This window comes from Leptonychotes weddellii, chromosome 5 (genome assembly GCF_054177405.1).
Source record: "Leptonychotes weddellii isolate Sample4059 chromosome 5, ASM5417740v2, whole genome shotgun sequence".
NCBI classification, from domain to species: domain Eukaryota; kingdom Metazoa; phylum Chordata; class Mammalia; order Carnivora; family Phocidae; genus Leptonychotes; species Leptonychotes weddellii.
Genome location: NC_138373.1, coordinates 93,775,199 through 93,789,616, shown reverse-complemented (window position 1 = coordinate 93,789,616; position 14,418 = coordinate 93,775,199). Strand labels below are relative to the sequence as shown.

Here is a 14,418-nt window from a genome sequence, read left to right as displayed (position 1 = left end):
GCTGGATCTCTGCTATTTAGAATGCTTAGGTGTGCAAATTTAGGATGTCAGTACTTGGGGCTGTGTCTTTATTTGCATGGTGCCATTTAATCTATTATACTGTTTTGTATGAACCCACATGTTTATTTAGAGGAATGTATGGGGCAATCCACAAAAGATACTCTGTGGCGAAGCTAATAAAGGCTGTTGCCACAGAGCTATCTAGAGGCATGTGGAAGCACAATAGTCACAAGCAAAAACCACAATGGTTCAATGTTGATAGAATCCCGGGATTGGGAGGTGCCTTTTGAAGGCCAGGCAGGAAAAAAAATCAGTTTGGGAGGATTTACTACAGAGCAGGTCTTGGATACTCAGTTCTTGGAACACTTGGCAGTACCAGGGTGCTGTTCATTTACCAGTGTACAAATGACTTAACAGAAACGCATTCAGGAGTCTCGGAGTAAATCGTTTCCATATTCAATGTGGGCTGGTAAACGGGCGATGGACTGCAGAACAGCCCAGCTGCCCAGACAGTGGCCAAACCAGGGAGCCGGTTTAGCACGACTGACTGACTCCTGGGAGGGAGGGCGATCAGCAGGGGGCTGGGGAAGGGGGTCAAAGTCCAAGCAGGAGAGAGGACAATAAGCCCAAGGGCGGAAACAAAGCCGAACCAGAGTGGCAGCTGACCGAGTCCTGGCGCTGCGCTCGCGAAGCAAGCTCCGATTTTAGAAAGGACGCAGGCGGCTGGGCGAGCACCCGCTGCTGCGTTCTCACAGAAGAACCTGGAAGGGCGCACGGGCTCGCCGCCCTCGGGCGTGGGCAGCCCGCGGCCGGCATCCCTCCCCCTCGCGCCTCTCTGCCCAGCAGCGCCAGGCAGTGCCCGCCGAGGGCAGGGCGGGGCGCAGGCCGGGGGAGGGCGAGCTGGGGCCGGGCTGTGCGGCCGCTGCTGACGCAGTGCGGGGCCGGCAGCCCTGAGCGCCCAGGCGGGCGTGGAGTTTTTAGCCCGGCCGCCGGCAGGCCGCGTCCCCACCGGAGGGGGCAGGGCGCACTTACCGGCCGTCAGGAAGCCGCGGGCGGCCTGCTGGCTCCGCCACCGCCGCGCTTGCCATTCAAGCGCGCCTCGTCCCCGCCCCAGATCCTGGGGGGTGAGCGGGGGAGAAGGGGCGGGCGTCCGCCGGTCGGGAATACCTCCTCCTCCTGCCTCAGCGCCGCCGCCACCTTTCCATTCAGTCGCCCAACATGGCTGGAGCGCGGCGGAGGTGAGCCGGCCGCCCCCTGCCGCTCCAGTCTGCTGCGCCCGAACGTCGCGCCTCCGGCGGTGCCTCAGCTCTGCAGTGCAGAGGCCCAGGGGCCCTGCTGTCGCCAGCCGCCAGCATGTTGGGTGCCCCGGACGAGAGCTCGGTGCGGGTGGCTGTCAGGTGAGGACAGACTCGGCGGCGGCGGCGGCGGCGGCCGGGCTACGGGCTGGCGGCGGGCTGAGGGCGCGGAGAGGACGCGCTCCGGGCGGGAGCAGCGGCTGCTGTAGTGCTGAGATCTGAGGGGGCGGTCGGGCGGGAGGCTGGCGGCTGGGTAAACTGAGGCTGCGGATCCCCGCCGGCTGGCGCGCGCGGCCGGATGCCGCCGGGGAGACCCTGCCGCCCGCAGCCGGGTGGCGTTTGCAGGTAGCGGGCGGCTGCGCGACGCCGGGTCTCCGGGGCGCCCAGACTCCTCGGCGGGTGGAAGCCGTCGGCGCCCGCCCCCGCCTGGTCTCGCAAGCGAGAAGCAATCGCCTCAGGTGGGGCCGCCTTGGGCGATGGCCTCGCTGGCTTTGCCCGGAGGAGCTGACTCCGTGCTGGGCTGTGGTGTTCTTTTTATTATTGAGAGAGTGTCTGTCATATGTGTACATGCGACTCAGGCCTTCTGAGGCAGGAGACAAAGCATCAGACTGACAGCATTTCCAAACGCAGGCTTCTAGATGCCTGTGCCAATGCAAGTCTCGTGAAGCATCACAGAGACAAACGGAGCACAAGCGTCTGGGTGTAGGAGACACATCTGGCCTCTTAGGCATTGGAATGGGAATTCTCCTTAAGAATTATATTCCCGGGTGATGAGTCTGTAGAAGGAAGAAACTCTTCAGCAAGTGGAAGGGTTGAATGGGTGACTGGGTGAAACATTCTGTGGTTAGGCAGGGTGGATACAATATAAAATTTTACATGCCTGGGTGTGAATTTTGAAACACCAGATACATCAAAATTGTATTTTGGTCAACGTCAGGTACACGAGTATTGAATGTAACTTAGACTGTTTTGATACATATCAAGAAGCAAAGCTCTGACAGTTGCTTATGGAAAATTGCAACATCATCACTGAAATATTAATGAAGCATTCATGATAGAATAAGTGCGTTGCTTTCACAGCTCTCAGATGGTCTACTGTGAATCCGCTTCTCTTTATACTTTAAGGATTATGAAAACAGTGTCTTTGGAGAAATGTGAAATTATTGAAAAAAAAATCCTCCACTCATGTAGCCTTTCTGGAAAGGCATTTTAAAAATCCTATCGTGTCAGCATTATTATTTTAGTGGGGAATCTTGATTAGGCATAGAAATGGCAGTTTTATACACTTTGTATCTTTAATCAACTTAAAGAATAACATGAATTTTATTTAAAGTTTATTTATTTAAGTGATGTCTACAACCAACACTGGGCTCCAACTCACGACCTCCCCGCCCCCCCATGCTCTTCTGACTGAGCCAGCCAGGAGCCCCAGAATAACATGAATTTAAAATTTTTTTTTTTTAACGGATCAGGAAATGATCACCTGTGGAGGTGACAGTTTTATGACTTTAGAATCACCTGTTATAAAGCTTTTGAAGTTTTAATTTGGTTAAATTTTTGGTTTTGGGGGGCTACTTGTCCAATTGTTGGGTTAGTTTGTTTCTCCTAAATACTGCTACTACCTCTCTTTTGACCTTTGAATACTCTTTAATGACTGTACCATGGCAGAAACCCAGTAAGAGGTAGTTTTGTTAGCAGATCCAGTCAAAGAAGGTGAAGAAGGAGCATAAAATAGTAATGAAAACTGAAAATTAGGCTGTGAGAGAAATCATTTTTAAAGATTTAAGGTTTTTATCTGTGAATTCTCTAGAATATCATAGGGCAGTTTATTTCCTGTGTTATTAAGTCTGATAACTGCTTGCACTGAAGGTGAGCAGAGTCATGGATGACCCTAAAGTGATGTTGACAGATAAATAATTTCTATTTGATTTATTAATAAAATATATTTATAAATGATTTGTATTTGATTATGTTTACACTTTTTAAGTCATAAGTATGGGTCTGTTTGTTTGGGAAAGGTTTATAAAAACAGTAACAGAATTTGGTAAGCTGCACTGTAAAGGTCCCTTTTTCTTTTTTCCATTAAATACACTGAATAGATCCACTCTCTAAACTTATTTTACATAGGCTAATAATAGCTTCTGTTTTTGTGGCACTTTGGTATTTATAAAGTGCTTGGAGACATATATTTTCATTTACGATAAATATTTGTTGAACGTATATCCTCATCTCTGATTATTCTGATTCTGAGCAGTCATCGTTGGATACATGTCATGTTCTAGGGTCAGTGCTGTTAAGATGTTTTATATCATGTAAAATCTCATTTATCCCCCATAACACTCTTTGATTTAGGTTCTGTTATTATGACCATTTTACAGATGAGACACTGAAAGATTAAATAATCTGCTTAAAGTTAAACTAGTAGATAGTGATGGAACCAGTGTTCCAACCCAGACAAATTCTTAGCCATTAAACCTACACAGGTGAAAGGCAAGAACATACTTCACAAAGCTTTATTTAGCTTAAGGTCATTGCTTTTTCCTGGTTCTACACTAGTTCAGTTACAAATGAGTGGCTTTGACAAGTTATGTATACCTTGATATCGCTAGAAAAGATAAAACTCAGAAAGAGGACCTGAACTTAGTTAAGTATTTCCTCAGATAATCTTTACAGTGTCCTCCAATCCTACCCTAGTTTGTGACAGGCTTCATCAGCAGGATAAGTAAATCAACACATTGAAACAAATCAACAGAGGCATTTGACCTGCTTTTCCTCTTCAGTGAATAATGTAATAATAGGCATAGGGGATTGACTTTACTGTGAAATGCAGAAAGTGTCCTAAAGGTTCTTGTGTTTTGTTAGATGCAGAGACTGTTAAGACTGATGAGTCTATTTTAAAATTTCTCAAAATAAGTGCATGGGTCATATACAACTTTGGGGAAAAGAAGTTCAAAAGAAAGTTTCTTATTTAGGAAGAATATATATATATTTTTTTATTTATTTTTTTTTAAAGATTTTATTTATTTATTTGAGAAAGAGAATGAGAGACAGAGAGCATGAGAGGGAGGAGGGTCAGAGGGAGAAGCAGACTCCCTGCCGAGCAGGGAGCCCGATGCGGGACTCGATCCCGGGACTCCAGGATCATGACCTGAGCCGAAGGCAGTCGCCCAACCAACTGAGCCACCCAGGCGCCCCTAGGAAGAATATTTTTTATTCAATTTCTGAAAATGCCTTTTGGCAGGGTATATTTTAGGTATTTTGCAGGGTATCTTTCCTTGGGTTGGATATGGATTCAGAAAACAGCCCTACTATTCAACCCATGTGGCTATGGGGCATTTGAATTATAATTAATGCTACTGAGGAACTAAATTTATCATTTTATTTAATTTTTATTAATTTAATTTTAAACTTAAAAACTGGTCCTTGATTTAGTTTTTGGATAACTTTTTTTTTAAAAAAAGATTTATTCATTTATTAGAGAGAGAGAGAAGTGGGGAGGCAGAGGGAGAGGAAGAGAGAGAATCTCCAGCAGACTTCCCGGCTGAGGGAGGAGCCTGATGAGGGGCTCGATCCCACGATGCTGAGATCATGACCCTAGCCAAAATCAAGAGTCTGATGCCTAACTGACTGAGCCATCCAGGCACCCCATTTTTGGATAACTTTTGAATATTTTTGAAACAACTTGGTTATATGGATCTACTTTTCAACTGGAAAGTTTAATCTAAATACTGATAGGGTATTTCTGAAAAAAATTTAGTGTCATAATTGACATATGCTGTAAGTGTAATATATACATTGGATTTCAAAGATTTAGTAAGAAAAATGAATGCAAATATATCAATAATCTTTGTATTGATTACACATTAAAGTGATATTTTGATATATTGAATTAAATAAAATATTAAAATTAATTTCACCTATTTTTCCTTTTTAAAAATGTGGCTACTAGAAAATTTAAAATCAGATATAATATTGCTCACATTAAGTTTCTATTGGTTAAGACTGCTCTATAATTTAAATATAGAATAAAACTACACTATTTATCAGCAGGATAAGTCAATACATAGAAACAAATCATCATAGATGAACCACACCCTTAGATCAAGAAAGTGCCAAAATACTAGGTGTCTTTTTTTGAGTGGTTATACACACACACACACACACACACACACACACACAGAGGCAAGACTGGATTTAAAAGTAACATTCCCCCCGCCCCCTCAGGGTACATAGGTGTAGAAAGATAGTGATTTTGGATTCAATATGGTAGCTGAATTCTTAGAAAATGTGTAAGTTAAATGGATGGCTTAGATAGATGTTATCAACAAAACTGAACAATGAAGTATAATACATATTCTATTCTTAATATCTAAGTATACTAGATTGAACTCTTCAGTTAACTCAAAATGGTAAGATCAATTAAACATTTTGAATTCTAATTTAAGACATTGTTAGATGATGTGCCTTTTTCCCTTCCCTGTCTGTGAATGCTGACTTAGCAAATTTGAAACTTTTTTCCTTTTTCAAAAATTTATTTATTTATTTTTTAAATATTTTATTTACTTGAGAGAACAAGCTGGGGAGAGGGGCAGAGGGAGAGGAACAAGCAGACTCCCTGTCGAGCGGGGCTCAATCCTGGGACCCTGGGATCATGACCTGGGCCAAAGGCAGACGCTTAATTGACTGAGCCACCCAGGGGCCCCAAAAGTTTTTTCCTTTTCAAGAATTTTAGCTTGCAGAATATGTCAAGAGCTGGACAAAAACACAGATACAGAGAGGATCACTGTGTTTTTGTGTCATTGTCTGTGGTTGTGAGCTAAAATGTCTTTGCTTGGCTTTGACAGAGAGTGGTACATATCCTTGACAATCAATCTGGATTAGTGTGTAATGTAGTCTAATTGGGTTTCAATTTGCTGTTTTTACCTTACTAAGGCAATTTTAAAAAGTGGCATGGCTCAGCAGGCTTATGACTGGTTGGACAGTCAAAAGCTCAGTTTTAGGTCTGTCACTGGCACTGATTTCCAATGTGACCTTTCTGGACATTTCTTTCTCCTCATCTGATGTGGCAATGTAAAGGTACTACGAGTTGTAAGAACTTTGCATATGCAGTCTATTAAGCATGTGATTTCGTTGTTAAACTATTGGCTCTATATTGACAGGAAGGAAGTATTTTAACATTTCAAGCTTGACTTTCCCAATAATGTGTTTACTTTGGGTACTGTTGTTACTGAATAGGAAACATTTAGTCTTTTGTGGTCACTTTTTCCCATTCTGATTATAATACACACGTACAATATTTTAGTTAATCTACGGTAAAACCCTATGAGGTAGGCTGGACAGATATTATTCTTATTTATATTTTAGAGATGAAAAAATGAGTGACAAAGGCACTAGGTGACCTGTTCAAGGTTTCTCAGCTACTAAGTACCAGAATTGGACCTCAAACTGAGGCATATCATACCTATTTCTGTGTATTTTCTTTTTGTTTTTTGTTCATTTTAGTTGAGGTATAGTTGACATGTAACTTTATATTAGCTTCAGGTGTGCAGCATGAGTTGATATTTGTATATATTGCAAAATGATCAGCACTACAAGTTTAGTTAACATTTCTTATTTCTGTTCTTAAACATATTTCCAAATGTTTTCAAAACATTTCATGTGCTAATTTCAATGTAAAAAGGATCTTTCAAGCTGAAATGCTTATATACATGTGAGATGAATTATTTGAAACAATTTAATGTTTAGAAAATATAGAGAAGGTAAGTGAGGCTTTTAGAAATATTTATTTTATGGAAATAGAGGGTTTCCTGGTGTTTGGTCATTTGTTTATTGCTTTTTTCATGCAACAAATATCTATTAAGTGTCTACTATGTGCTGGACACTTTTTTTCCTTAAAGATTTTATTTATTTATTAAAGATTTTATTTATTTGAGAGAGAGGAGTGCACAAGCGGGGGGAGGGGCAGAAGGAGTGGGAGACAGAGAAGCAGACTCCCTGCTGAGCGTGAAATGGAGCTTGATGTGGGGCTCTATCCCGGGACCCCGAGATCACACCGACTGAGCCACCCAGGTTCCCCTTAAAGATTTTATTTTTAAGTGATCTCTACACACAAAATGGGCCTTGAACTTACAACCCCAAGGGAGATCAAGAGTCACATGCTCTACAGACTGAGCCAGCCAGGCACCTCATGCATGTATGACATACATGGTCCCTACTTTTACATCCCTAGCAATACGAGTCTCTTAAAAATGAACAAAATATGTTGGGGAACTAGCACAAAATATAATCAGTGGCATGAACTAGAAATGAAAGATAGTTGTTGCAGTTTAGTTTTTATTTCTCCTTTATTTTTTTAATAGCGTTTTTTAGTTACTACATTCATTAAGAACACTGATTTAAAAAACAAAAAGTGTACCCTGACTCCAAAGGTATTTCATATAAAAAGTGAACTTCCAAGCTTATGCATTAGGGGGATATTATTTATATCATGTCCTACTTGATAAAATATACATGCCCCACTTTTATGTCTTTGTAGTTGGATTAGGAAGTAAGGGAAATGGAAGAAGAGCTAGTAGCTGATGTGAGTTGAAAGTCAGTGAAATTATTTTATTTACAAAATATGAGTTGATTAATTTTCCTCAGATATGGTTTATTGAATTTATGAAGTGTAGTAGACCTGTTTGTTGTTTGGAACTCCATGAAAGTTCAAGTTTCATGTTTAATTATTACTACCCTTTGAGCTCTTACCATCTTACCTGCTAATTGGTTAATATTTTGATGCATAATTATGGGGTAGAGAATGATGCACTAGAAATTCCAGTTTTGTGAAGCCATAAAAGCAGAAATTATTTTGGCAGTTAATACCATAATCTGCCCAATCTTCCAATTCTCTCAATTTATCTTCAAAGACATGAATTTGGAATATGCATTATTATGGATGTTTTCCCCCAAGATATGTTACAACCCACCTGAGTGACTCTGACTTACAAATGGTTGTTTTCTGCCAATGTTAGACATGACCTTCATCTCAGCTTCAGATTAAGAAGGAAAACACAAGAATGAAAATGGATAATAGAAAGTATTTGTATACAGTGTATCAGAATAATTTTATTCAAAATAAAACAAATTTGTTTGTTATTTTCAATGTTTCTCTCTGGGAAGCGGATTTGTAAATTCTGTCTTTCAGCTTGGTTTCCCAGTGGATTAACTATTTAATCTTCTCAGAGTGTTAAAATAGTTTTCCTGTGGCTCAGGCTTTATTTGAAGCAAATGACAACCAAACCAAAGGGACTATTTTCATGACACCCTACAGTTATTATGAGATCTTTCTGAATTTCAGTTTAAGAATTATATATGAGGTTCCTTTGTCCTTTGTTTTTTGAAATTATCAGATATTTATATATTGAAGATGATTTTTAGTACCTCTGTAATTATTGAAAAAACAGATTTTAAAATTGGAAGAACCTGAAGGGACTAGCTGGTTAAGGCCCCTTCTTTACGACAGTTTAGACAATAGAGGCCCAGAGAAGTTGAGGAAATTGCTTGAGGCCTCACAGCTAGCAGCTCAAGTTTTGTGTTGATTAGTATTGTGGGTTTTCTAGGTCTTCATGTTTTTCTGGCAGACATCCTAGAAATAGAATAAATTTACATTTTAAAAACTAGTTTTAATACCTAAGTACTCCTTATAAAAGTTAACTTGATATTTAGATGAGTTCCCCCACTCTTAAGTGCCCATTATTTTTGCTTTATGATGGCCTCAGTCTAGAAACCAGGACAGTGATTTTAAAAAGGACCTCTCAGAGACACAGAGTGAAGGACCACTGGAATAGAATATAGGTCTATATTTTAGAGTTCCTGGTATATTCAAATGTGAAGAAATGCCAGAACTGGGTGATAAAAATAATATGGACTGCTTTCAACATTCACAGGTAGCACAGTAATGCTTTAATGACAACCACTAAAGTATCATGTGTGTATAGTTTAATTTGGAAATAATGTTCAATATGGAAATGGGAGGATTTTCTGAATGCTAGGCATATAGTCTTTTCCCCCATCCCTTCCCTTGGTTCTTAAAACTTCTTTTTTTTTTTTTTTTTTTTTTAAAGATTTTATTTATTTATTTGAGAGAGAGAGAATGAGAGACAGAGAGCAGGAGAGGGAGGAGGGTGAGAGGGAGAAGCAGACTCCCCGCTGAGCAGGGAGCCCAATGCGGGACTCGATCCCGGGACTCCAGGATCATGACCTGAGCCGAAGGCAGTCGCTCAACCAACTGAGCCACCCAGGCGCCCTTATTTTTTCTTTTTACTCCAACATACTTAAGGATTATAGCACATTTCAGTAATAATGGCAGACTTGCTATGAGCGAGATGGCTGAAGGGTGGGGTAGGGTAGAGGTAGGGTGCAGTCACGTGGGGGGTGAGATGTATTTATTGGGACCTGGAATTAGTGATAGAAGTAGAAATCTGAGTGGTTTAAAAAGACCCTCTTTTGAGTAATACTTCACTTGATAGGTGGTTCTTAAGCTTTTAAATAATATCTTAGCCCTTCCCCTCCTTATTTTAGAAGTAAATAAAGAGTACAACACATTTTGACCGTAATGGAGGCCTATCATCCAACAAATGTCCTAAATCTCACCTCTACATGAAACCTTTGTAAACTACACCCATGCATAGAAAGTTCTGCCTTTGGGGGCCATAGATCTTCCTTATATGAGTTTTCTCTCTCTCCCTCTAAAATTGCGATGAGAGAGATATATACACTGTGATTTTTTACTGTTCAGCTTGAAATGTTCCCAAAACTCAGCGAATATTTAATGCTTTTTAGAAGAAGATTCTGGGGTGCCTGGATGGCCTAGTCGGTTAAGCATCCCACTCTTGGTTTGGCTCCGGTCATGATTTCAGGGCTGGAGCTGAGTGCAGTCTGCTTGAGATTCTTTCACCCTCCCTCTTCCCCCTCCTTTCCTCCTCTTTTGCAGGTACACACACACACACCCTCTCTCTCTCAAATAAATAATATCTTTAAAAAAGTAGAAGAAGGTGCTAATGTATTGATAGCATTATTATAATAGAACATTTGAAGGACATCGTGGTTTTGGTATTGAAACAAGCAGATATCTACCTGTCTAGACTGGAGTGAAGGTCTTTCAGAATTTAGCCCCACAGTCATTCTACTTGGGTGAATAGTCAGCATCTTCAGTAAGAGCAAGGAACTAAGAAAATTGTTCAGACTTGATTGTGCCCCATCATGAGCCCAAGCAGGGGCTAAATCAAGGATGGCTCTTTGGGTCTCTTAGAGTGTAGTAAAATATTAGTTTTTGAAATTGGATTTGACATTATTCTCAACTTTGGAGAGCTGTGTCTGTCACTTAGGCATGATGATATTGTAGTTCTCTGAATATGAAGAAGGACTTACTTTTTTCAGAGTAGATATCCATGTTCTTTGACACAGTTACAGTCATTTTGGAGTTGTTCTAAATGAGAGCCTTTTTCTTTTTAAAGATTTTATTCATTTGAGAGAGAGAGACAGAGAGCATGAGCAGGGCAGAGGGAGAGGGACAAGCAGACTCCTGGTGGAGCAGGGAGCCTGATGCGGGGCTCGATCCCAGGATCCTGGGATCATGACCTGAGCTGAAGGCAGATGCTTCACTGACAGAGCCACCCAGGTACCCTGAGAGAGCCTTCTTCTATCAGCAAGAAAGAACATGAAACTTTGGAGAGGGTCAATCTGTAGTTAATTATTATGATGTGGTATGTTGATCACATGGTATAATGAGACATAGGCCATCTCTACCCTCATTTGTATTCTTTCTAATCTTATTTATTTTTTAGATCAAAATTCATTCATTTATTATATAAATATAAATATCCACTGTGTACTGGAATCACATAAATTGGAGGCAATGTGATATAATAGAATGAACATGGGGTGGTTAGAAAATTGTTTTGGTTTGGATTCTTACCACTGATAAACTTGGCTTTCAATAAGTAGTTATCTACCTACCTCGGTGGACTTGAAAAAGGATCAACAGAGCCAGCCATGTGAAAGCATTTGAAAAATGGTTTTTACACAACACAGGCAGTAATATTATTAGACATGAGTTTGATATAACCAACAATGGACATGTTGGTTATATTTCAAATGCTAGCAATTGGATTAGTCATTCTCTAATGTGTAACCCGAATTTGAGTTAGTAAAGTGCTTTATAGGGGTTTGTGTCTGTTCTTTTGCTTTTTGAGTGTGTCTATTACTTGCACTGCTATGAATGATACAAAAATGTATATAAATACTTCTAAAAACCTTACCTTACCTAATCTTCTAGTTTTTATTTTGTTTTCAATATGTTCCTTGCATACCATTCTGCTCTATCTTACCAAATTCCTTCTTTTATAGTTTAGTAAAATCTACCATTTTAATTTTTTCCTTTCTCTTCCCACACAGACTTTCAGTTGGTATGGTTTTTAGTATTTTGTAAAGTTACTATCTTATACTTTGTGAGATTAACAATAGTAATGAGTTACATTTTTCACTAGTTGTTTAACCTAATATAAGAGGATGGTGACTAGGGCGCCTGGGTGGCTCAGTTGGTTAGGCGACTGCCTTCGGCTCAGGTCATGATCCTGGAGTCCCGGGATCGAGTCCCACGTTGGGCTCCCTGCTCAGCAGGGAGTCTCCTCTCTCTCTGACCCTCCCCCCTCTCATGCTCTCTATCTCATTCTCTCTCTCAAATAAATAAATAAAATCTTTAAAAAAAAAAAGAGGATGGTGACTAAATTGGTTAATAAAAATGTGCATATTTGAATTGGCTTGTACTAGATTTTTGAAAATGTTATTAATGCTTTCCTTGCTTGCTTTTGTCAGTCTTGGCAACAACGCACTAAACCAGGCTATGGATTAAAGAGTGCTATAAAGAGAAAACTGAGGAAAGAGATCAGAAGTACTATTAAGACAGAATTTTAAAAATTTACATTTTCTATAAAATTTTTTCTAGCACCTAGAGCTGATGGGACAATGTGCTTGCAGTATTCAATTGACAGAGCTATGTCAAGACTTAGCTGAAAGCATTTTTTTTTTTTAAAGATTTTATTTATTTGACAGAGAGAGCGCAAGCAGACGGAGAGAGAGGGAGAAGCAGGTTCCCTGCTGAGCAAGGAGCCTGATGTGGGACTCGATCCCAGGACCCTGGGATCATGACCTGGGCCAAAGGCAGCTGCTTAACCGACTGAGCCACCCAGGTGTCCCAGCTGAAAGCATATTAAAGAAGACTGATAATTAGAAGCAGGAAATAGACCTTGAAAGCCTGGTCTAATAATCTCAAAATCAGCTTTTCATTTCATAAGTAACTTTTATTTGACTTATTATTATTATTATTTTCTTTCTTTTTAAAGTTTATTTATTTATTTTTTTTTTGGTACTCTCTACACGCAACGTGGAGCTCAAACTCACAACCGAGAGATCAAGAGTCTGATGTTCCTCTGACTGAGCCAGCCAGGCGCCCGATTTTTTTCTATTATTGAAATAATATAATCACATTAGAAAAGTATCCAGGAAAAGATGAGAAAAACAATCAATCACAGTTCATCATCCTGATCTAGTTACTATTAGCATTTTGGTATATTTTTTTTAGTCTATTTCATAAATTTTAAAACATTTTTGTAATGTGGATATACTTTTATAGCCTGATGTTTACCATTTTAGAGTATAGCATAAGAATTTTTTCATGTCTTTATATCAAAGAAGGGCATTTTGAGTAACTTGCTACATATTATGCATCATCCGCTTTATTTCATTATTCTATTCAATATATATTAAATTCCATGTATCAAACAGTAATTTAATTGACAGACTTTTATTGTCTAATAAGGATCTTAATTTCATTTTTTCTGAGAGTTTGCTGTGCTTTATGATTCCTGTAATGTTTTCATTTCCACTGATAAGTAGACTCTACAAATGACCATTTCCTGGAATTGAAGGGAGAGGGTAGTGCTGCCTACCCACAATATATGGTTAAATGTTATGACATTGAGGATGCTTTTTAGAAAAAGATATATTGATTTATAATTTTAAATTTTCAGCTATATCTACAACAAGATATAATGTATTAGGATAATACAGATATTTGTTCAACACATTGGTCTAAGCCACTGATGGTTAACCAAACACAGGTCCATAACCATTCCATGTTTCTTGAAAATTAGTGCATTTCTAAAGTGCTTAATTTGCTTTTGTTCACCTCAGTTCAACACAAAACACTTGTTTGAGCAGCCTGTTGGCCAACTAGTCTGCATCTGTCCTGCCCTAAAATGGAAGTTGTCAACTGCTGGTTAAGCATGAGATTACAGATTTCATTCCTGGTTATTTGGCCTGCCATTTAAGGTTCCTTAATCCAAATGTGACATCTGTGACATTGTCCAGTCTCAATTTAGGCAATACAATATTATACTTTTGAATTTTAGTTTGCCAACTTGGCCTTAGATTGGCAACAAATTCCATCTGTTCTTGATTATATTCTTATCTATTTTGTTACATAAGTGTAATTGGACCTTCTGTTACCTTTGTAGCAGATGCAATTCTTGTCTCTGAGTATAGGGTTTCTTTAGTTATCCTTGGTTCTTAATTTTGTATTAACTTGGTATAGCCAGTGATAATTTTATTTATCTTGTGTACACGTTCTATGACTGCAGCTTTCAACATAGAGTAACTCAAAGACTTCTGATGATTTCAGACTTTAAAATTTGTGCATGTTTTGACATCAATTTTGTTGCCTTGTTTTATATGTTTCAATAGTAGGATTCTACCTCATTGTATTTAAAAATAGGAATAAAGAAATCCTGTGTTACTGAGTGCTGTGGGTATTGGTAGTCTGTAAGTTCAGTTGATTTCAGTGTGATGCTTATAAGGCAAAGATTATGAGTTTTTTTTTTTTTTAAGATTATGAGTTTTATCCCTGGCTGGGCTTATTAGCTTTGCTGCTTTTTAAAATTTTACAATTATAGGGACGCCTGGGTGGCTCAGTCGGTTAAGCATCTGCCTTTGGCTCAAGGCATGATCCCAGGGTCCTGGGATTGAGTCCTGCGTTGGGCTCCCTGCTCGGTGGGGAGTCTGCTTCTCTCTCTGCCTGCCACTC

The 14,418-nt window shown here is 39.8% G+C and overlaps 1 protein-coding gene across 13 annotated transcripts in view; it reads left to right on the top strand.

Annotated features, from left to right (window-relative positions):
- Window positions 1-967: 967 nt before the first annotated feature.
- Window positions 968-14,418, top strand: part of KIF21A (kinesin family member 21A) — a 147,088-nt gene continuing 133,637 nt past the window's right edge. For 8 of the 13 annotated variants that reach the window (XM_081821480.1, XM_031032144.2, XM_081821483.1 and 5 more), the window contains exon 1: window positions 968-1,397. In XM_081821480.1, coding sequence (XP_081677606.1) covers window positions 1,354-1,397 — 44 coding nt within the window. In that variant the 5' untranslated portion in view covers window positions 968-1,353. The remainder of the gene's footprint in view (window positions 1,398-14,418) is intronic. The other 5 variants (XM_006727698.3, XM_081821484.1, XM_031032158.2 and 2 more) reach the window with 1 other exon arrangement.